At 59.1% G+C, this 24,185-nt stretch overlaps 2 protein-coding genes across 4 annotated transcripts in view; one reads left to right on the top strand and one right to left on the bottom strand.

The window, feature by feature from the left end:
* Window positions 1-24,185, bottom strand: part of COG5 (component of oligomeric golgi complex 5) — a 203,033-nt gene that overhangs the window by 125,133 nt on the left and 53,715 nt on the right. The window lies entirely within an intron of this gene.
* GPR22 (G protein-coupled receptor 22) lies at window positions 17,219-23,273 on the top strand. 2 transcript variants are annotated; one of them, XM_007670976.3, is made up of 3 exons: window positions 17,219-17,654; window positions 18,708-18,977; window positions 21,620-23,273. In XM_007670976.3, exon 3 carries the CDS (start codon window positions 21,645-21,647, stop codon window positions 22,941-22,943), a length of 1,299 nt encoding a protein of 432 aa, XP_007669166.1. In that variant the 5' UTR covers window positions 17,219-17,654; window positions 18,708-18,977; window positions 21,620-21,644; the 3' UTR covers window positions 22,944-23,273. The 2 variants fall into 2 exon arrangements, with proteins under 2 accessions (XP_007669166.1, XP_028933809.1); XM_029077976.1 differs by having other exon boundaries at window positions 18,708-19,789.

Raw genomic sequence — 24,185 nt, 5'->3', positions numbered from 1 at the left:
TAGTCTTAATCCCCATTTTACGGACGAGGGAACCGAGGCCCGGAGAAGTGAAGCGACACGCCCGAGGTCGCACAGCGGATGAGTGGCGCAGCCGGGCTGAGGACCCACGACCTTCCGACTCCCAGGCGCGCGCTCTATCCGCTACGCTGTCTCTCCGCTCATATCTGAAATTTATCAATGTCTGTTTCCACCCCTAGACCTTAAACTCCTTGTGGGCAGGGGATGCGTCTACCAACTCTGCTACGCTGTACTCTCCCAAACGCTTAGCACAGCGCTCTGCGCAAAGAAAAGCGCTCACTAAATACGTCCGCTCGACCGACGGATCTGGGTTCTTGCCCGTGACTCCAAGAAACCGAACTTTTCAGTGCAAGTCGTTCCACGGATTTAGGACCGAGAGGAAGAGGTCTGGCTACAACCTGCGTAAAAAGGATGCTTCCCTATTATGGTTTCCCTGGGATTTAAAGAACAGAAGCGAACGTGGAATTTCAGGAATGACATCACAGTCTCAGCAGCTTCACCGCGTCGAACCATAAAACACGCTCCCGCTCGCTCGAGAGACAATAAAGGTACCCTGCGTCGGTACGTACTAGCAATCGATGCCGACACGGAAAACTATTTCTCATGTACTTATCCGCCTAGAGTATACGTGAGACACGGTACTTGCGGGAAACGAAAACGAATCGACGGGATGAAATGTACAGGAAGGGTACGGCTTGAAAAAATATTCAGACTTTATCTTCCTTCTCCCTGGATCCGGAAAACTAGATACGAGGCAGCTGCCTCGCTCAAAAATCACCGGCCCGAGGTCCGCACGCGGAAGACGATCCCGGATCCGACCCGACTGAATCAACATCTAGCAATACACGGGGAGTAAAATCTCGAAACTGGAGCCCAAACTGAATTATACGGAATGGAGAGGGGTCAGATTGGAGACACAGGTATTCGGGGTAATTGAATTGCCTTCCGTTAATGAGTTAAATACATACCCTGTCTGGAGGACAGCTACAGGTTCTTGACTGCCCGTTTCGCCTCTGAGCTCTAAGAGCGTTCATTAACCCGACGATGTCGCCCAGGGTTTAGGGTCCAGTGCTTCTTTGGTGGGGGGTTTTCTGATGGATATAGGGAGAGAGAGAAAAAGAGGGAAGAAGAGAGGAATGGGAAGGCAGGGGAGGGAGACAGAGAGAGACGGAGGCAGACACAGAAAGACAGACAGAGAGAGAGAGCGACACACACACACACACACAGAGAGAAGGGGGAAAACACCGGGAAAGAGAACATTCAGCAATTCCAAACAACATCGCAAAATCTGGGATGGTTTACCTGGGTGTGGGCCAAAGAGTTTACTCGGTTGTCCCTATCCAGCGCTTGCCGTGTGCAGAGCACTGTACGAAGCGCCTGGGAGAGTAGCGTCGGCACCGGGAGGCGTTCAATAAACACCACCGCCGCTACTATTTTTCTTACCGTTCTAACTTGGATTACCAGCTGGACCCAAGAGATCCACCCGCGAGAACTGATCGGTTCCGGCCTACGCACGTCAAGTGGGCCCTTCGCTGGGCTCCGCCGCTGCGGGCTGGGCTCGCGTTCCGCCTCACGGTACTCCCAACTTCCTCAAGCCCCTATTCCAAAAGAGATGCCCCCTCTCCCGGCTGAGCTCAAGTCAGGATGGCTACCTGCGGCTCTGCGTGGCCAGCACTCGGCGCTGCTGTTGCACATCTGAGCGGTGCTACGCGGTGGGTTTACGGTTTCCGCTGTTCTCGCTCCACTCACCCCAACGGCAGTTTAAATATTGCCCAAGAGCAACTGGGTGGCAAGGACATCAAACCCGGCTCCCGCCGGTGTTGATCCCGAACATGTCGGCACGGTATAAATTGAGGGGCAGCGGGAGGCGGGCCGGGCCCGACGGGTTGGGGGGCGCGGGGGGGGGGGGGGGGTCCCCGAGATCCGCGCGGGACCCGGCAGGCGATGCCCGTGGCCCCTGTCGGCCGCGGGGAGAGTGCCCCAGAGCCATTTTAATCGGCTCCTTTGCAGTTCCCCACCTGGGGACGATTGGGATGGTGCTATACGGTGAATTGGGGACCAACGAACCCCGGGTGGCAATCATCCTGGCGGCTCCCTTCTCCTGGCTGCTTTTTGGTAACCTGCTGCTCTTCCTCCCTGAAACGGCCCCTGCCCCAGAGCAGGCCCACCTTTCTCCCAGCCCCTCTTGAATTCTCCCACACTCTCCAGTAGAATCTCATGAGGAAGCCGCCCATCTCCTCTTTAAATCTCCACCGGCTCATCCCTCCCCACTTTATTAAAAACACTCGCCCCCCCTCCCCCCCCCCCCTTCTTCCCTCCTTGACCGCCTCCTTCATCCTCTCCCTCTACAAGGGCTCCTTCCCCGCGGCTGTCCGACGTGCTCACGTCTCCCCCTATCCTTAAAAACCCCCCCCCCAGGACCCCACGGCAACCTCCGGTCATCGCCCCGTCCTTTTTTGAATGGTATTCGTTCAACACTTACTTCTGCGCCAGGTACTGTACTAAGGTGGGGTGGATAGAGACAGATCGGATTGGACAGTCCCCGTCCCACGGGGGGCTCACGGGCCTCGATCCCCATTTTACCGACGAGGTCACCGAGGCCCAGAGAAGCGGCGTGCCTTGCCCAAGCTCCCGCAGCGGATAGGTGCCCGAGCCGGGGTTAGAAACCGGGTCCTTCTGACTCCCAGGCACCTGTTCTTGCCGCTAGGCCACGCTTCCACGCTCCTCTAGCGAACTGATCCCACATCCCCTCCTCCTATTCTCCTCTCCATCCCCTACGATCTGGCTTCCACCTCCTTCACTCCACAGAAGCCGTCCTGATCAACAGATCGACGGCCTCCAAGACCACGGCCTCCCTTCCAAATCGAAGGCCTCTGGGGCGCCCTAATCCCCCTCGACCCCTCGGCCGCCTTCGACGCTGCCGACCGGCCCCGTCTCCCGGGAACGTTACCCGACCTCGGCTTCACTGACACTTCTCACCTCATCCTCCTCCCTCCTACTCCCTCGGGTCCCTCCTCTGGCTCCCACCTCCGACCGTGGGAGTCCGTCAAGGTTCCGGGCCCCCTTCCGTTGTCCACCTGCACCCACTCCCTCGGGGGACCCATTCGCTCCGCGGCGTCGCTATCGCCTCTGAACAAGTGATTTCCAAACCGACACGCCAGGCACTCTACTGAGCGCTGGGGTGGATACGGGCAAATCGGGTTGGACCCAGTCCCCGGCCCGCCTGGGGCTCCCGGTCTCGATCCCCTTCCTCCGGGTGAGGTGACTGAGGCACGGAAAAGTGAAGCGACTTACCCAAGGTCACCCAGCAGTCAGGTGGCAGAGCCGCGACTGGAACCCGGGACGTTCCGACTCCCGAGCCCGCGCTCTATCCGCTAGACCGCGCCGCTTCTCGGGGCCCAGCGGGAGGCGGTGTGGCCCAGTGGATAAGGCGTGGGCTCGGGAGTCAGAAGGACCTGGGTTCCGATCCCGGCTTGGGCACCCGTCCGCTGGGCGACCTTGGGCGAGTCAGTTCTCTGCCCCCCCCCCCCCCCCCCATCTATAAAATGGCGATTACGACCGTGAGCCCCGGGTGGGACGCGGACCCCTCCCAACCCGATCGGTCTGCAGCTAACCGAGCCGTCGAAACGGCGCTCGACGCACGGCGAGCGCTTGGCCGATACCGTCGTCGTTATCGCCATTATTATGAAATGCCTAATAAGTGTTTAACGGACACCACGGTTAACGTTGTTATTACTGAGCACCCGGAGTACGGCGGAATTAGTACAAACGATCCCCGGAAGAGTGCGACAGAATTAGCACGGACGATCCTTGCCTTCAAAGAATTTGCAATACAGCAGGGGAGCTCTGAACCGAGACGGGTTTACAGGGAATCGCACGGCATTTCACACCTTCGCAGACGAAGTCTCTCCGGGGAAGACGGGGGCCCGGGAAAGAGGCGGCTAGAATATAAACTTACTCTTGCTTAAGCTTGAATACCGTTTCCCACACCACCGCTCCCTCGACCAATATCCCCGGTCAGTTCAACGTAGGAGGCAAATTCAAACGAATTACACAACTCCGCGGTCCCTCCGTGGACGACGGCGGCCGGGACACGAACCTATTCTCGCTCCAGCCCGTCCCCCGTACCGCCGCTCCCTCGACGCGCATCCCCGGTCAGGTGGGTGAAGCTTCGAGGTTGGAAGCAGATTAAGGTAAATTAAATAATTTCTTCCCTCCTCCTCAACGTGGAGATTTAAATCCATGGCAACCCTTCACATTCAGGTAGTCAGGAAAAAACTTCTATAACCGCGATTTACATATTTTATACAGAAAGAGACAGAAAGTCCTAAGGTGTCTTTCTGGAGCTAGGAAAACTTAATCATCAGTTGGCTCTTTTGTAAAACGGATAATCGGCTTCCTCGAAGGGCACGCGATCTGCCCTCGGGATTTACACCGAACGCCTTCCACTAAGTCCAGTGTCACGGCCAGCTGCGTAGCCCGGGGGTTCGGTTTCGTTTCGGTCCCGCCCGAAATCCTCTAACGACCCCGGAGCCGGGAGAGGGCCGGAGAAGAGTCCTCACAGCGGGAAACGGAGCAGCCCCGGCGGGGAGGGCAGGAGCGGGAAGAGATCCCAACCACGGCCCCTCCTGCCTCCGCTGCCATGTAGGGAATCTGCATGTTTACTGTTATTTTGCACTCTCCCGAGCGCTTAATACGGCGCCCTCCACACGCTACGCGCCCAACAGATACGACTGAATAAAGGAATCACGCCCTGCCCGCCCGGGGCCCACGACGCCGTAGAAGGCCGGGGACCCAGTCCCATTTCATACATCCAAAGACATCCCCGGCCAGGGAACGTCACCCCTCTTGGTCCTCTGGCTGTCGTCTGATGTTTAAATGACATCTGTTGGGCACTTACTACGTGCCGGGCACGGTATGGAGCGCTCGGGTGGGCACAGGCTGATCGGGTTGAGCACAGTCCGTGTCCCACGTGGGGCTCGCGGTCTTAATCCTCATTCTACAGGCGAGGGAGCCGAGGCCCGGAAGCGAAGTGACTTCTCCGGCCGAGGTCCCCCGGCAGCCGAGCGGCGGAGCCGGGATCGGGACCCAGGTCCTTCCGTCTCCCAGGCCCGTGCTCTTTCCCGCCGCGCCACGGTGCTTTTCAACTTCAGCAGAGATTCTCATCGAAATTCAAGCCCGAGCTGTTGCTACCCTCCCGACTCTGGACAGCCAAGGGTCCGCGACGGAGGTTAAACGAGAGTAAAGTGTGTCCCCCAATCTTCTCCCCATTGGTTTCTGAAGGTGCCTTTCCACCCTGTAGTTAAATGATTAACCTGCACAACTCTTCCCGTCAATCACCTCCCCACATCTTCCAAAGAGGAACGCTACCGAACCGCCTCCACGGATACCTCTATCCCAGATTCCACCCGAGCCGAGCCAAATCTGCGGACTGCCGTAGGATCCGAGTAAACGTACGCCACCCGGCAAGAGACGCAACGTCTCGGCGGGGTATCCGGGGACGAGACGACCTGTTTTCGGACCTCGGGCCACCGAGGCCCCGTCGACTTAGGAACCCACGGCACCGTTTCTGCTGAGGTCCGCGTTCTGCTTCGGCCGGCTTCGATATCCTCTGGCTCCTCATTTAAATTTCTGTCACTCTTAGCCACCCGATGAGGCCGTGGCGGTCGGAGGAGGGAAGGGCCTGAAGGTGGGGGGGGGGGGGGGGGGGGGGCAGTCTGACCCGGCGGAGAGAGCCCGGGGGGCGGGGGGACCGGGCTCGAATCCCCCGTCCGCCACTCACCTGCCGTGTGAGCCGGGACGCGTCACTTCCGTTGTCCGTGCCCCGGCTGCCGCGTCTGCAGAGCGAGGATTCGGTGCCGGTTCCTCCTCCTTGAGTCTTCGGTGGGACCTGGTTATTTCTCATCTACCTCCAGGGCTCAATACGTGGTACTGACAGATACGACGATCAACATCATCATCATCCCCTCACGGCTCCAGGATTCTTCTTCCCCCGGCAATCACCCGGAGTCCCGCCTCCCTCACCCCTCCGGCCGCGGCGCCGGCTGTCTCTGCCCGGCCCCACCGGGGCCCCGGTCCTGCTCTCCGAGAGACCCCCCCCCCCCGCCCCCCGGACTGTGGAAGTGCCCCCGCTCCAACGGGACAGGTGCAGCTTTCCCAGCAAGCAACCCCGGCTTAACGTGGTTAAGACCAAAGAGAAACCACCTGAGGCGAATCGGGGCACCGCTCCAGGCGGACCAGCAAATCCTTCCAGCCCCTCCAAGACGCAGAACGTCTTCCGCGCTGCAGCCTCCCCGCGCGTCACCGCTTGTGAGGCCCGCCAATTCATTCGTCCGTTCGCTGGGATTCGGCGAGTGCTTCCCGGGCGCGGAGCACTGTGCTAAGCGATCGGGAGAGTGCGACAGATACGGCGACGGAGAGACACGTTCCCCGCTCGCGACGAGTTCACGGCCTAGAGGGGGATAGCGCGGGTACTTATGACGCACTTCCTACGGGCAAGGAACCGTTCTAAGCGCTGCGGGCGGATAATCAGGTCGGACACAGTCCCCCGTCCACACGGGGCTCGCCGTCTTAATTCCCGGCCTGCAGATGAGGGAACTGAGGCCCAGCGAAGCGACGTGACTTGCCCACGTTCCCCCCGCAGGCAGGTGGCGGGGACCGGCACTAGAACCGGGTTTCTTCTGACTCCCGGGCCCATACCCTATCTACTAGAGTATGGAGAAGCAGCGTGGCTCAGTGGAAAAGAGTCCGGGCTCGGGAGTCAGAGTTCACGGGTTCGAATCCCGGCTCTGCCCCTTGTCGGCTGCGTGACTGCGGGCGAGTCACTTCTCTGGGCCTCAGTTCCCTCACCTGGAAAATGGGGATTAACCGTGAGCCTCACGCGGGACGACCCGGTGACCCTGCATCCACCCCAGCGCCTAGGGCAGTGCTCTGCACGTAGTAAGCGCTTAACGAATACCAGCATCATCATTACTAGGCCCCGCCGCTTCTCTTACGGCTCGGCATGAAAATGCGTGCAAATAACACGCCCCGGGCGGGGTGGGCTTGAGAATCACTGTGACACCCCAACTGAATTAGCGGGGCAGTAACTTAACACCCCCTTCACATGTCGATAATTTATTTTCACGGCTTTCTCCCCCTCTAGACTGTAAATTCCTTGTGGGCCGGAACCTACTTACCAGTCACCTCGCCGCCTCCTACTTCACCTCACCCGATCTCCTACCAGAGTCCAGCGCGCACATTTCACTCCTCTAAAGCCAACCCACTCGCTGTACCTCCGTCTCGTCCATCTCGCCACCCGACCCCTAGTCCTCCCTCTAGCCCGGAACTCCCTCCCCCTCCGCGTACACCGGACCACCATTCTCTCCACCTTCGAGGCATTATTAAGGTCCCATCTCCTCCAGGCGGCCCTTCCCGACTAACCCCCCTTTTCCCCCGACTCGCTCTCCCTTCCGCGTCGCCTCCGCCCCGGGATCCGTCCCCTCTGGGCCCTTCGACAGTCGCCCCGCGGCACTTACGCATTCGTTGGTTCATTCGATGGCATTTACCGAGCTCCTAACTCTGCGCAGGGCACCGTACTAAGTGCTTGGGAGAGTACGAGTCGACGAGGGACGCGCTCCCTAGAGGGACGCACACCTGCGGCTCATACTGACGGCCGTCTCCCCATCTGACGGCACCACCGTCGTAGGCGGGGAGTGCGCCTACCGACCCTGTTGTGTATATCGACGATATCTATATGTAAAAAGATATATGTATGTATCACCGCATTCTATTCACCTGAGCGCTTCACCCGTATCAACCTCATTTACTCACGTCGTACCATCCTGTATCGCCACACACTACACGACACGACGGATCATTTTATACTCTCGCGGCGCTCGGCACACGATCCGTGCTCCGAAAATAAAAAAAATCGATCGATCGACTCCAACTCTGTCGGACCGCACCCTCCCCGGGACTCCCGTCCAGGGCTCCGTCCACCGTGAGCGCTCAGTAAATACCCCGGACCGCTTTCCAGCTTTCACGCAGCGGCCTCGAGGATCCGCCTCCCCGAGTCCGGGTCGGCAACGGGCAGGGACGGTCGCTTCCCGGGTTGATTCCTCGGGGCCCGTCAGCTCTAAAAGCGGGCCCGATTCCTTCGTTCATCCGATCGCATTTAGCGAGCGCTTACCGTGTGCACAGCGCTGTACTAAGCGCTTGCAGAGTGCAATTCGGCGACGGATGGGGACAGTCCCTACCCCACGACGGACTCGCGGTCTGGCAGGGAGGCAGACATCAAGGCAAGCCGATCACAACGCCAAAGGCCTCTGAATCCAAGCCCCTGCGACCGACCTCTCGGCGCCGACGGGAGAACCAGACGTCTTTCAACCAGAGCAACCTACGGAGCGCCTTTCAGAGACGCGCACTTTCTGCAGGAGCTCTGCGAGGCGCGGACGTGCCCACACGAGAATAAGTGGGCAACGGTCACTTCCGAGAGGCTTAACGTTCACGCTGTTATAACCGTTATTACTGTCAAGCGTTTCGGCCAAGTCCCGCTCAACTCTCTTCAGTGGTGAGCTGGAGAAGGGGACCCCCGGCGTAATCAGGCACCTCGCCCGGGGGACATCCGCCGACCCTTCGGAAATGGAGTCGTTTGGAATTATACCATCCGCTGCGGGTTTAATCGCTTCACGTTATTTCATCCCGGCGATCAGGACCGCGTCACGTACGCGCCGTTTTTCCTGAGTCGACATTTCTTAGCTTGGCTCTATCGACTTTGCATCAGATTCCAGCCAACTCGTAGCTCGCCTCAGGAAGGGTAATGTCAGGACAGAGTTCAGGGATTACCCCTAAGAGCTGGGAGAGATTCTGCCAAGATCTTTCAAAGAAACGAAAAAAAAAAAAAAAAATGCTATCTTTACCTTCAGGCAACTGAAGAAGAATCTCCGGGACAAAGATTTTTCATTTTTCAGCGACAGGGAGATGTAATCAAGGCCATCAATCAGATACAGGCCTGTGCACCTCCTCGTACGTTAGCAGGGTTTTCTTGAAATCGGAAGCATTTCTGGGGCAGTAAGAGGTATGAACCTAGAGTCTCCGCGGATGAGGAATCCGAGGCCCAGAGAATCAGTCAATCGGTCGTATTAACCACTATGTGCAGAGCACTGTCCTAAGCACTTGGGAGGGTACAATACGACGGAGCTGCTAGAGATCCTCCCTGCACACCCTGATAGTAACGGGTGAGCGCTTACTACGTACCAAGCACCGTTCTAAGGGCTGGGGTAGACACGAGGCAATCCGGTTATCCCACGTGGGGCTCCCAGCCTTAATCCCCATTTTACGGATGAGGGAACTGAGGCTCGGAGAGGAGAAGGGACTTGGCGGAGCCGGGATTAGAACCCAGGTCCGCTGACTCTCAAGCCCGCGCCCTTTCCGCTAAGCCACCGCTTACAGTCTGGATGGAGGCCGGGGTCCAGAGGTCAAACGACTTGTCCAAGGAAACGGAGCAGGTAAGCGGCGGAGCCGGGATCAGGACACAGATCCCCCGATCCCCAGGCCTGTTCTCCTTCCGTCAGGCCATGACGTTTACGCTGCAGGCTCCGCCCCGAGGCGGGATTCCCAAACCATTATCCGATCCAATCCGGCCGGGATGATCTGAGAACCATCCCGACGCCGGGAGACCAAGCTAGATGCCGCTCACGATCCCTCGGCGGCGTGGCCTTGGTGAAAAGAGCACGGGCCCGGGAGTCGGGGGACCTGGGTCCTAACGCCGGCTCCGCCACGTGCCTGCTATGTGACCCCGGACGGGTCGCCTCATCTCTCGGGGCCTCGGTTTCCTCATCCGCACACAGTAAGCGCTCGCTCAACACTACCGATCGACCGACGGCAGAGCGGGGATCCGACGCCCGTTCTCCCGCCTACTTAAAACGGGAGCCCCACGTGGGACCTGATCATCTTGTAACTACCCCAGCGTTCGCTAAAGTGCCTGGCACACAGTAAGCGCTTAACGAATACCACAGTTATTTCCTTATTATTATCGCTATTAGACGACGACCTCTCTCTTACTGCTTCCAAAAGGAACGGGGCCAAGTTGAAACCGGACGTAAAGATGCCCAGAAAGAACGATTTTAAGTATACTGGGCTTCAAGGCGAAGTAATCTGGGGGGAAATATCACCGCACGCACGGCAAATAAACCCGAACGTGAAATCCTTGATTTCGATCCCAGCTTTAAGAGTTTAGGCACTCGTAATATCGTGGCAGTAGATGAGAGGTGATCGGAGTACTGTTTTCCAGGAAAGAAAAAGGTGCGGCCCACCATTTCACACAAGTTCAAAAGGAGACCGGAGAGCTGATATCAACGTGAGCGGCGCCGGCACCTGACATTTCCCAAACGCCCGCCTTTCCCACCCCCGCAAGTCCGCCGTGAACGGCCTCTCGGCTGGTTGGACGGATATTACGGCCAACTCCACGTTAAGACCTCCCCACTCACGCTGAGAATCAACAGATGGATTTGAGATGTACTCCGTGCTACGGGTACTCTGCGGGGTTATTTTTTACCCTGCTCTTTTTCCTACTCTGTGACGTTCTTTCAGGGACAACTCCCGGCTTGATTTTTAACGCCCGGTCAGGGGGCGAGACCACCCGGCCCTCAGGGGCACCTGAAATCTCCGTCGGGCCACGGGGGAAGTGGTGAGGGGGCAAGGCCTGACCCACCGTGAGGACCCGAAAGCCACGGAGGTTAAACTTCCCAGTTGTTCCCGCAAGGAGAGCCGGCCCCTCCCTTCCGGAAGTAGACGCCCGTCTCCTTGTTTCGCTTCGACGTCCGCCTCCCCCTTTCTGGTTGTTGCGCAGGGATGCGGGCTGCACTGTCCGAGCGCTTAGCAGAGCGCCCTGCGCCCGGTAGGCGCTCAGTCAATACGACTGAATGAACGACAGCCTTCCGTGGGCTCTGCGGTGGAGGAAGCAGGAGGCTACGACGGGAAAACAAAGCCGGACACGCGTTCCTGGATTTCAGGCGCTCAGTACGGTGTTCCGCACACGGTAACCTCTCGATAAAGGGCACTGACGGACTGAGCGGCTCATCACGTCCCCCGGCAATCCCAGCGGGCTGGAGGAGAAGACTCCGCAGGACACGATGAACCGATCAGTCCACCGGGGTGCTATTTAACGAGCTCCTCGCCTTCCCCCCCCACCCCCCACCCCAAACCCCGCCCTCTCCGTGACTCTCCCGTCCCCGGGGACGGCGCGGCCGTCCTTCCCGTCTCACAGGCCGCAACCCCGGCGTCGTCCTCGACTCCGCTCTCTCGTTGGACCCGCACTTCCGATCCGTCGTCAAAGCCCGCCGGTCTCGCCGTCGCCGCGTCGCCGCCCTCTCCTCTCCGTCCAGAGCGCTGCCACGTTGGCACGACCGCCCACCCGATCCCGACCGGACGACGGCCTCGGCCCCCTCTCTGACCTCCCGCCCTGCCGTCTCTCTTCCCCACTTGGGTCCATACGTCACTCTGCTGCCCGGATTCTCTCTCTACAGAAACGCTCCGGGCACGTCACCCCCGCCTCGAGAAGCTCCGGTGGTTGCCGATCTACCTCCGCGTCAAACCAAAACTCCTCGCCGTCGGCTTTAAAGCTCTCCACCACCTTGCGGCCTCCCGCCTCGCCTCTCTTCTCCTTCCACATCCCAACCCGCACACTCCACCCCTCTGGGGCTTAACCTTCTCACTGGGCCTCCATTTCGCCTGTCCCGCTACTGACGCCCGGCCCACGGCCCGCCTCCGGCCCCGAACGCCTTCCCTCCCTCCTCGAATCCGCCGAACACCCCCCCCCCAACGAAGCCCTACCGAAGGCTCGCCTCCTCCAAGAGGCCTTCCCAGACCTTTGCCTCTGCTCTTCCTCCCCTCCCCGTCGCCCCGCCTCGCTCCCTTTGCTCTACCCACCCCAAGCACCTGCGTATAAAAGGTACATATCTGTAATTCTCCTTATTTATATTGACGCCTCTTCACGTGTTCTGACGTCTGCCTCCCGCCCCCCCCCCCCCCAACCCCCAGACTGTAAGCCCGGTGGGGGCAGGGACCGCCTCTCTTTGTTGCTGAAACGTACTTTCCACGCGCCCGGGACAGCGCCCCGCACACGGTAAGCGCTCAGTGAATACGACTGAACGACGAATGAACGAGCGCTCGGTACGGTCCTCTGCGTACGGGAGAGTGCGATTCGACGGCCGACCCGTCACATTTACCGCCTCGAGGACTCGGACGCCACCCGGAGACGGCAACCATTCTACGGCGCCAGGGGGGCGGGCGACGAATTCCGAGGAGGTCAGAGACGCTCCTCGGCCAGGCCCCGCCGAAGCCACCGAGGGACGGAGCGCCGGGGAGAAGGGAGCGGGGGACACCACGGGAGCGGAGACCGCCCGGACGGCCCGGCGGAGGGAGTGGCGATGAGGCGCGCGACGAGAGCGACGTTCCCCGCACAGTCAGCGACCGTGAAAGACAAACGCGCGCGCAGATGGAAGTGAAAATTGAAATGACCGAGGGGGACTGATTAAAAGCCACCCTTCGGCACAGGTTAAATTAAAAAGTCTAACGGCTCCTCCGCCCCGGATTACGGGACCCACCTGGCGGAGGCCAGCCGACTCGAGGTTTAGCCGTGGCCTCTTCGTTTATTGGGCCTCACCGCACTTTCCATCCCTCCCCTTGCTTCTCTAACCGGGCAAGAGCAGGGGGGAATGAAAGGACCCGGAGGGCAGGCCGGCCCATTTCTGTTATCGGCCGGCCCGAGGACTGGACCCGGAAACCCCCGGAATTACAGAGACCGGGCGAGGTCTGGGGGTTACCTGTAAACGTCAACCGGCCCGACTGTTCCCACCCCGTTACCGGGGAGGATTTAGATTAGGTCCAAGACGGTTTGCTCCGAGAAAGGGTATCTGAGGTAATTCAACCTCTCCCGAGGGCCTACTCCGTGCAGGGCGCCGCACCAAGCGGCGCGGCTCCGTCGGTTCGTCGGCTGACCCGGCCGAACTGGGAAGATTCTGTTGCCACCCAGTTCGCCCCACAGGGCGTTCGTCCGTCCGGCGGTATTTATCGAGCGCTCACTGTGTGGAGAGCGCGGTCCTAAGGGTTTGGGACAAGTACACCGTAACCCTAAGCGGACACGTCTCCCCGTCCGCCACGAGCTCGCGGTCTAGAGAGTCGGACCGAGAAGAGGAAACCGGCATCTGCCAAAGCGTCTCTGGTCGCCAGACTTCTCCACGAGCTCCCAAAATTCCCGAAATGACCGCAGACGAGCTGCGTTCGGAGGACCGGCGTCAATGTCCGCGTTTCCACGGGAACCTCGTTCCGTACACCGTCTTGGCCGGCCGGTACGATCCGATGCCCTTCCCGGATCGTTTTCTGTTAGTGAACGGAGGAGATCCGAATCCCTAATCCGACTCGTTTCCGACACTGCTCCGTTCGCGTCGAAGGCCGACTCGGTTCCCCGAGAAACGGGCTCTGTCTGCTTCGGAATAATCGAACTCTCCCCTTCAGCGGACCGCATACGCCACTGGAACGTTTCGCGGAAGAGAAAACGGGGAACGAATCTACGCGGACAGGCGGAAGGGGTGGCCGCCGCCAACTTGCTTTGGCTGACGGGAAAGGGAGGTGAACAGGTGTCTCCTCCCACGTCCCCTTCCGACTGGTTCTTCTTCCGACTACCCCAGATCTCGTCGTCGTTTTTCCGACGACACCCGAGAGCCACGTCGGCCCCCGTCTCGAGGGCCTCCCCCTTCCCCGCCGTCGTGGCCCGGAGATCCGCCGCCGCCGGATCGACACCGATCGCTGAACGTCGCCCGTCGGCGGGGCAACCCGCCGTGTGCCGGGGCCAGCGTGGCCCACGTGAAGCCTTTGGCTTTCCGGCCGAGGGAGATTTTTACGGGGGGGGGGGAGAGCCTGGGGAAGATGGAGGGTTCGGATTAAGGACGGCCCCGCCCGGCGTAACGAGCAGCCCGAAGAAATCTCCCTCCTAGCAGCGGTGGTTGGCTTTTCCTGGTTTGGGGGGGGGGGGGGGGGGGGGGCTTGTGCGCTTTTTTTGTATTTTTTCCATTGGTTTTTTTTTTTTTTTTTTTTACCTGAGTTTACCGTGCTGTTGTCTGTCTGCCCTCTCTCTCCCCCTCCCTCTCATTCCTTCTCCCCGGCATAACGCAGACGGCGAGCTCCTGGTAGGCCGGCGGCCGTTTCCCAATCGACAGCCCTTTTTCCCCGGCACTCAGTCTAGCGACTTGAACTCCAGCAGCACCGAACAAATGCCAGAACGAGCCACGAAACGCCAAAACCACCGCCGGCGCCTCTTCCCCTCAGATGCGGAATCGAATCCCCCAACGGCTGGGGAACCCAGAGAGGCGGATTTCGGCACGCACTCGGCGGGGCAGACGAATCTCGCGGGTGGCGGGAGTCCCGAGTTCTAGTCCCGCCCCCGCCCCCGGCTTAGAGGTTGCCCTTCGACTCACCGGACCCTTCCGAGCCTCGATCTCTCCGGCCGAAAACGGGGGACGCGCCGCCGCGTGGCCTGGCGGCAGGAGCCCGGGGCTCGCGGGTCGGGGGACGCGGCTCCTGACCCCCGCTCCGCCAGTCGCCTGCTGCGTGACCTCGGACGGGTCACTCAACTTCCCGGCGCCTCGGCTGCCTCATCCGAAAACGGGGATTAAGACCGCGAGCCCCGTGTGGAGCAGGGATTCCTTCCATCTCCCCCAGCGCGCGGTGCTAGGACGGCAGGCGGCACCCAGAGCGGTGCTTAGAACAGAGCTCGGGTGAGCCCGCCGTTGGGTGGGGATCGTCTCTGCTGCCAAACCGCACTTTCAAGCGCTCAGCACAGCGCTCCGCACACGGCAGGCGCTCAGTAAATGCGACCGAATGAACGGATACCCGCTGGCCACCCCAGTGCTCGGTACAGCTCTGCCTCGGGTCAGCTGTGTGACTGTGGGCAAGTCACTTCACCGGGCCCCGGCGACCTCGTCTGCGAAATGGGGATTAACCGGGAGCCTCGCGTGGGACGACCCGATGACCCCGTGTCTACCCCAGCGCTTAGAACGGTGCCCTGCCCGTAGTGAGCGCTTAACAAACGCCGACGTTATCATCACAGTGCTTGGCACGGAGTAAGCGCTTAACAAATACTGTAATTACCATCCTTATGATGAACAACTTCACAGCCCCTACCCAAATGACGTATAATAACAATGATAATAATAATAACGATGGCATCTGTTAAGCGTTCACGGTGAGCCAGGCGGCGTTCTGAGCGCTGGGGCGGAGACAAGGTAACCAGGTTGGACACAGTCCCCGTCCCACAGAGGGCTCACCGTCTTAATCCCCGTTTTACAGATGAGGTGACCGAGGCCCAGAGGAATGAAGTGACTTGCCCAAGGTCACCCAGCAGGCGCGCGGCAGGGCCGGGATTAGAACCCGTGCCCTTCCGACTCTCGGGCCGCCGCGCTGTCCACCGGGTCGTAACGACGTCGGCATTCGGTAAGCGCCTACTACGTGCGGGGCGCCGTTCTAAGCGCGGCGGGGAGATACAGGGTCATCGGGCTGCCCCCCGGGAGGCTCGCGGTCTTAATCCCCATCTTCCAGATGAGGCCACTGAGGCCCAGAGAAGCCAGGTGACCTGCCCACAGTCCCCCAGCTGACGAGTGGCAGAGGCGGCATTCGAACGCATGACCTCGGACTCCCAAGGCCCGGGCTCTCTCCACTGAGCCACGCTGCCCGTTCCGGAGCTCTCCTCCCTTTCGGAAAATGACCCGTTTAAGCCTTGCCGAGCATTTCGCCACGTGACCGGTCCGCTGACCGTCCCCTCAAACCTCCGAGGAACGAAAGAACCCCGCGGGAATATCCCAGTCTCCATTTCAGACCCGTCCGCGTTCTCGGCTCACCGTCTACCAACCCTGTTCCACCACGCTCTCCCGAGCGCTCAGTCCAGCGCTCCGCACACGGTAAGCGCTAAGGGGACGCCCGTCGATCCCCCCGGCGAGAGACACCCTCCGCGTATTGCCAAGACCCACCGGCGGTGAACCGGCAGGAGGGAATATTAACCACGGTTAATACGCTGAAGTGATCCAGGTAACCACCGCGGAATACTCTCGTAAACGTCTCTCAGCACAGCGAGGTACGAGAGGATCCTTGGGGCAGCCTTCCCGGGAGATAGCGGATCATAAAATCCTAACGAAATAACAATTACATTCCGGTAGATTTTCCCCTTTGCACCCGAAAACACGAGAGCGCTCAGGTCCTTCACCGCGCGCCGCCGGGCGCGGAATGCCTTAAACGAGTAATTCCTAAAGCCCCAAGTTCATTCATTTCGTTTGCTTTCGTGGGTTTTATTCCGCCGGCACATCTTTAGTTGACGGTCTACATCTTTCAGCTATCGCTCCGATCACGAAAGGCCAGGTCAACCTGCGGGAGCGGAAGATCCTCCCTTCCTGCCGCCCCGTAGCGGCCGAGGGAATCGGAAAGAGCGAACGACTAGAATTTCCCGCTCCGGGCGGGAAGCGCCTGATCGCGAGCGGGCCGGAGGCCGACCGCCCCGGATGAAAACGGCCACCGGCCGAGTGGCCGTTTTAGAACAGATCGACCTCTCCGAAAACGGGGGCGCGCGGCCCTCCGGCCGCCGAAGGGCGAACCCCTGAGAGCGCCACGGGGTCCCTAAAAAATCTTCCGCGTCGTGAGCCGGGCCCGACCGGTTTTCCTCTCGAGAGAACCTCCGATCGGCCTTCTCGGGAGGGCCCCCGAGACCGACTTCGATCGGATGGCGCCCGGGTACTGATTCCGGACGCACCGGGGAAGACGACCCGCACGCGAACACACTGGTCGGGATTCAACGTGGTCCCCGGCGAAGACGCGGCGATTTTTCCGGGTTACGGAACGGAGGATTTCCCGGCGGGGGGGGGGGGGGGGGGGGGGGGGGGGGGGGCGTCTTCTACCGAGGGGTACCCCGGCCGCGGAACGCCCGGGCGGCCCGCCCGCCGAGAGAGCGCAACGGGTCGATCGGATACAAAAGCAATTCCGCCACGCACGACCTACTCGAGGGCCGTATGTAATCCGCTGAGAGACGTGCTCCCTATTGAAAGCTTCCTTATAGTCGAAGGGGCCGGGGGGTGGGGGGGGGGGGGGGGGAGGGCTGGGGGTGGGGTGAGGGAGTCACTCCGATACACACGAAGCTCAGTTTAAGCCCGGCGCCGCCGGCCAATCAAAATGAGTGAACGCACCGCATCTCTCCGCAGTGAGGAGCCACAAGGCAGGCTGTCACTCCGCGCTAGCCGCCCGGCCCGAGCTCTCCTCCGAGCCACCCGGCCGTCCCTCTTCAGGAAGGCTGACTCCGGACGCCGCCTCCGGGGACGGGGAGGCCGCGGCGCGCTCAGCGCCTCTCGTTCCGCGTCCCCGGGCCCGTCGCCGACCGCCCGGGCGGGAAGGGTCGAAGTCCGCGGCATCCCGGAAGCGGCACGCCGCCGGCGGCGGTCCCGCCGAGACAATGGCCGGGTCCGGGGGCGCGTTGCCGCCTCGGTCATTTTCCGAAGAGACGCTTACGACCCTCTCCCCCCCGACCCCCCCGCTCCGCTGACGAGCGGACGGAGTGAAATCCGTCCGGAGGGGGGCCGCTCCGACCCCGTGACGGACGGCTCGAACCTTCGGGGCAGGTGAGCCGCGTTTCTTTCTTTCCACGCCGAGCGGCCCTCGGGGACGGCGGGGGGCAGGGTCTGGCCGAATTAGTCCGGAAAAGGGTCCGAGTCCAGACTCAATTAGGAGAGTCTGCTCCGGGTTAATTGGGTCCTTTCCTTGCCTCTCTATTGCTTGGGGCTTTTTTTTTCCTTCCCCGTCGAAAAAGACTCGCTTCAGGATGAAACGGTGAGGGGCACCGCTCGATCAGAAAGACACCGAATGTTTAACACAAAGACCGCGGCCCTTAAGCTACTTCGGACCCGTTCAGATTTCTTAATCCCCCCCCCGGGGGGGGGGGGGGGGTCCGCGCTCCTTAAGGGGGCACGGCCGTACTTTCCGACTACCCGGTTCCCCCGTCCGACCGGAAATCGGATGTGCTCCGCGACCCCTTAGCGTCGACTCGCTCGGTCGACGCCGGGGTACGCGGGTGGATCAGGTGGACCTGAGGAAGAACTAATCCACCCGCGCTCCCTCCTCGGCATCGGCGGTACGCTTCGACCGCTCAGGGGGTCCCATCCGGGCAAACGGGTCCTACCCGGGCGTCGGGTCCGCTCTGACCAGTAAGATGTGAAGCTCGGGCAAATAATTACGTGCGCGACAACGCCCCTCGGGGCAGCTGGCAAACGCTATCACGGGGAAGGGACCCGAGAGCGCGGAGAGCGAACCGGCCGTTCCCGAGACCCGCGGGTCCGCAAAGCCGTGGGAGCTTTGAGAAAATGGGAGCGGGACGGAGCGGAGGGGAAAGCCTCCTCCCGGGTGCGCGAGTCGAGTTTCGTTTTTCTTTTACGACGCGGGCAGCGCTGATGCGCTCAGAAAATACCGTCGGCTGGATTTTTTTTTTTCTTTTGACAAGACAGAGGGGAAAGGTTTGCCTCGTTTTCCAAGGTCCGGGAATTCATTCCCGTCCCCGCGGGCGTTTCCTTTAGGGTCAAAGCCCTCGCCCCTGAGGTTACCCATCGACGCCGGACTGAAAACCCCTCTCCGAAGCCATCTATTTTAACCCTTTTCCCTTCTTCCTTCTCCCTCACAAGGGCACGGAGCATCTGATTACGTTCTACTGCCGACGAGCTGAAGAACGCACCTGACCGGGCGTCTCATCTAGCCGCCTGATCCGCGGACTGCAGGATCTCCTCACGCTGTCCGTTCCCAAGCCGGAAAGGAATTAAAAGGAAAACTTGGAACCCTCCCCCCCCGGCCCCGCTTCGGACGGAGGTGCTCCGGCAATATCTGGAGAAGGCCTAGGATACAATTTTCCCGGGGAAGGAGATCAATGCAGTAGTTACGTACCCGCCAGGAAAATGGTGAGCATTTTTTTAAGGAATTTCTATTTCATTCCGGTGTGACGGAAACTACCGGTTCGTGAAGAAACCATGAAAACAGGAATTTCCGAGAGGGGAATGCGTTTCCTTCGCCGGCGAGTTAAAGGAAGCTCTATCAGGCTTTTTCGGCACTGCACATTAAGTTATTCCTATCAATTGTCACAATGACTAATGGCTAGTTTCTCCTCTGCATTTTATGACCCCTTATGTATCCTCCTTTAATGAAAATAAACCAGATTAAATGGCAGATGGTTTCTCTCAAAAGCACACGAACTGGATTTTACAGTCTAATGCAACTTATGTGACAGAGACAGCGCTCCGAGCTAAGGAGCGGGAGTACTATAAAAACACACGCACGGTTGTAAGCGAAGGATGCTTAAGTACATTTCCGAAGCCAGAGATCGGCTGTCTGGATTTTTATTTCCAGCTATCCTGGAAAATAAAAATACACGGCCCCACCAGGCGAGGGGGAATAGGATTAACATCTCCTAAGCAAGTTCGGTACCGGTGGCTTTTACGGGCATAGCGAACACAAGCGGCGGGTACCGCACGCTCTGCTCGGTTATTAGGAAACCACCGGGGAAAGTCAGTCTCTTTTTCCAAACCAAAATCTGGCTGCCGAAGCGCCGGGGCTAAAGAGAATGCAAGGGGTTCGACGAGGCACCAAAGAGAGCCCAGCTGCTTCGCCGGTTCCCGGTGAAAATCTGTGTCAAAAACCTGTCCGTGCCATCAGGTATCGGGGAATGAGAAGCTGCTGTAGTAGGCTGAAAAGCCCCTGAGGCAACAGAATCCAGGTAGGTCAGAAGCTGCATGTTCCCGACCCCGGTTTAACAAGTCCAGGGGAGGTGGGTTTTCTTAACCATCTTTTTAACTTGCCATCCCTGCTCCGATTTCGCTGAAAACCCAACCGCTCCGACGGAGAGAGTCCCGACGTTCCGCCCGTCGGCCCCGAAAACCCGGCCCGCGTCCGACCCGTCCGCATCCGCGCGATTTCCCTCTCGGCCAGGGGCCGCTCCCCGTCTGAACCGACGCACGCCTCTGCCCGTTTTCGGGCTGAAACGGGGCGCGGAGAACCGAGACAACTCGGTGCGGTTCCCTGGGTGTCGTCGTTTCCTTAGAATCCCAGCTGAAACGCGGTCTCGAGGAGTGTCGGCTCAGGCACGGGGGATCTCCCTATCCTGAAATGAGCCTGCCAGGGGTGCAGGGGTGAGACGATCGCGGAAAGGTTCCTCGATCACCTGGGGATTCGGCCGGGCATCCTCTCACTCGACCCGCCGTGTTTAAAACGTACCGTCGAGCGACGGACGGTGTAGCGCGAGTTGATTTCGATCTACACCTACCGTCTGCGCAGAAAAGACCACGGAGGGGGCAGAGTCGCAGCTTACATTTAGCCATTGCTCGGTCACTCTAGCTAACGCCCCAGTACAGGGCTGTTGGAATTAGCACGAGCGTGAACTTCTCTCTCCTTCCTATATTTAGCCCGGCCGTCCTAAGACCGCGTCCCAGCCGGTTTCACGTTTCCCGAATCCCCCGCCGGCGAGATGCCCTTCGACCCTGCTCTCCGCCCCCCCCCCCCGCCCCCCGCCCAATAAAACTTTGAGGTTTTACTCTAAGCGAACCTGTATCTCGAGCATCATTCCAAACACGTAGGATCTGAATGCTCGCAGTGACATTTCAACTCGCCGGCGGCACCAAACGAGGGAGGGTGCGGTCCCGAGGGACATCGGCCGGACGAAGGACCGAATGACATCGTTTTACTTCGTGACCCTCTCGGCTGGGGGCGACCGATCCCAAAGAAACGCACTCCTTCTATCGCTAGCTTAACCCCCGTCGGCAGACTTGACCTTACCCGGGGCAATTTCACATCGCTCTACCGGACCATCCGTTTTTACGGTGCCAGTAGGAGTAGAGTCTCTGTTTTCCAGTGAAGGGTTCCCAACTTGGGAAGCCAAATCCTCACACGAGGAGGGAGTTTACAAACTAAAACCCCACCGGCCCGTCTCTGTCTTTAGGATCGCTTCCCAGTTACGCTCCCACGGTTCGGAAATCGTGACACGCCTCCCGGTCACTCGCGTTTCACGCCTTAGACCACTTCTGTTGGAGTATGTTAAGATGGCAAATATTTCCATCCGCTCATCCGCAAATACGTAAGGAAGGGGGCAGCTCGAGTGCGTCGGAATGGGAATTGAGAGGTCTCGATTTGAGGGGGGTCGTTTCCACGGGCCCAAACTACTAGACTCTGCCTCTAAGGAAAGATTATTTCCCGATTATTTGGAAATAAACCCCTTGTTTATTTCTGCAAACGCCGTGTCCCCCCCCCCCCGCCCGGCCCCTGGAACGCCCTCCCTCCCTAAGCGACCTCGCGGGACGCGGGAACGACCCGGACGGCGGTCGCCCTACCCCGGGACGGCGCCTGTCCCGCCGGGACGTGGTCTCGGTTTCGCCCGTCGTAGATTTTCCCCTCAGAGCTCCTGCTTTCACTCCAACGCGGACCTAACCACGCACGGGGACACCCCCCGCCCCCCCCCCCAGGCTCTGACAGGCAACCAACGCCCCCGCGAGCGTCTCTCTCCCAGTCGCGCAGAGCGTCCAAATCAACCGGTTTATTTTATCTCGCCTTCTAGGACGAGACCCCGCCGCTCCAAAAGAATGTGTCTCTCCCCAATCCCGGAAGTCAACATGCAGTCCGAACCGAACATCACAGTTCGAGATGACACCGGCGACCTCAACACCGACATGTACCGACCACTCTCATACCCACTGAGCTTCCAAGCGTCTCTCGCCGGATTTCTCACGTTAGAAATTGTGTTGGGACTCGGCAGCAACCTCACCGTACTGGTACTCTACTGCATGAAATCCAACTTGATCAATTCTGTCAGTAACATCATCACCATGAATCTCCACGTACTGGATGTGATCATCTGCGTGGGCTGTATCCCTCTAACTATAGTTATCCTTCTGCTCTCGCTGGAGAGTAACACGGCTCTCATCTGCTGCTTCCACGAGGCCTGCGTGTCCTTCGCGAGCGTCTCCACGGCCATCAACGTTTTCGCCATCACTCTGGATCGCTACGACATCTCGGTCAAGCCGGCGAACAGAGTCCTGACCATGGGAAGGGCCGTGGCGCTGATGACCTCGATATGGATCGTCTCGTTCTTCTCCTTCCTGATTCCCTTTATCGAGGTCCACTTTTTCAGTCCCCAGAGCGAGAGCACTTGGGAAAACAAGACGCTCCCGTGCGTCAGCGCCAACGAGTACCACACCGAACTCGGCGTGTACTACCACCTCCTGGTGCAAATTCCGATCTTCTTCTTCACCGTCGTGGTCATGCTGATCACGTACACCAAGATCCTCCAGGCCTTGAACATCCGCATAGGCACGCGGTTTTCCACGGGGCCAAAGAAAAAGGCGAGAAAGAAAAAGACCATCTCCCTGACCACGCACGAGACCACCGAGGTGTCGCAGGGCAGCGGCGGAAGAAACGTCGTCTTCGGGGTAAGAACTTCGGTCTCGGTCATAATCGCCCTACGGAGAGCGGTCAAACGGCACCGGGAGCGACGGGAGAGGCAGAAGAGAGTCTTCCGAATGTCCCTGTTGATCATCTCGACGTTTCTGCTCTGCTGGACGCCCATTTCGGTTTTAAATACCACGATCCTGTGTTTGGGCCCAAGTGACCTTTTGGTAAAGCTGAGGTTGTGCTTTCTAGTCATGGCCTATGGGACCACCATATTTCACCCTCTTCTGTACGCGTTCACTAGGCAGAAATTCCAAAAGGTCCTGAGAAGCAAAATGAAAAAGCGAGTCGTTTCCATCGTGGAGGCGGATCCCACGCCCAATAACGCCGTGATTCACAACTCGTGGATAGACCCGAAGAGAAACAAGAAGATCACCTTCGAAGACAGCGAGGTCAGAGAGAAGTGCTTAGTCCCTCAGGTTGTAACCGACTAGGGAAGCCGTTCGGACCGCATCCCGGGGGGACGACGTTACGAACAAATTAGGGGGAAAAAAAACTGACCGCCAGATGAGGAAAACTTTTTTTTTTAAGGTATCGGACATATTGTAAATTTTCACTCTGAATCGACGCTAGATTAGCTCTTATATAGTCAATTCCTTCATTACGTAACGCGTCCGTCGCATGGCAGTTTGTTAAGGTTACATCACGTGTATATTTTGTCAGTATTCGGCCGCCAGACGACAGCCGTTCACGTAAGTCATATTTTCTAAAAAATGAAATAAAATAATAGCCTTAAAACACTTAAAATTCAATCAGCATCTGTACGACTCGTGTTTTCGTTTTTTTAATTCACTTTCTACAACGTCCGGTCCAGCTCCCACAGTAAACGGAGGACGACCTGAAAGCCGTTTCCGTTTGAAATCAAAACCGCAGGCCGGGCTGAGCAGAAATGATCTGTGGCTTTCCGTGCCGTTCGCACATCCGACGTCTTCACTCAGTAGACAAGCTAAAAATAATACCGACGAGAGAACGCACCCATTCACACTCTCTTCCCCGCCAAATCCCGAGGCCCCATTTCCTCCGTTTTCCAGAGTTAGATGAGAATGAGGCGGGCAGATTTCTCAACCGGTTTTCTGACTGCACGGTTCCCAAGAGAGAAAAACGCGACGGGTTCCGGCCTTGACCCAAAGAGAACCTCCTTTTAATCTGATTAACGACAACGTGGCCGGTGTGAGGCCATTTCCCCTCCAAGCGGAAGCCGAAAGGAAAGACCCCGCTACGTTTCGCGAGCCGCGGAAATCACGCTGGGTCTGGGGACCGGGAAAATGGAGCGATCCGGGACTCTACCGGGATGGCCCTGGATACAGAGCGGGCGAGACCCATCGCGGGGATCCGTCAACCGCTCCCTTCCAAACCTCTGCCCGGATAACAGGCGTGCGGGGTCCAAGCTGAACATCGGGAGAGAATCTGAACGACGGTTCAGTCCCGGGGCTACCCCAAGGCACCAGGCAGAAAGTAGCCGCCTTACGCAGGGAAGGGACGCTGGCAAAATGCAACGGCGGCTAAAAACGGGTGTCCTCTGCTAAACCAACCCCTCGCGGTTCGGAAAAACCAATAACCAGACAGGGTGAAACCTTGCTCAGTTAACCCAAGTCCCGATTCCTCAGTGTGCTGCTGCGGCTCCACGTCCGCGAAGACACCCGAAAAGCCGACCCTTCAAAATCCCCAGGCCGTAG

This window comes from Ornithorhynchus anatinus, chromosome 13, assembly GCF_004115215.2.
Source record: "Ornithorhynchus anatinus isolate Pmale09 chromosome 13, mOrnAna1.pri.v4, whole genome shotgun sequence".
Taxonomy (NCBI): domain Eukaryota; kingdom Metazoa; phylum Chordata; class Mammalia; order Monotremata; family Ornithorhynchidae; genus Ornithorhynchus; species Ornithorhynchus anatinus.
The sequence above is the reverse complement of the archived record's forward strand: the minus strand, read 5'-3'. Positions and strand labels throughout refer to the sequence as shown.

Excerpts from the sequence above, each read along its gene's own strand:
- GPR22 (XM_007670976.3), top strand. The coding sequence starts at position 21,645 with ATGTGTCTCTCCCCAATCCCGGAAGTCAACATGCAGTCCGAACCGAAC.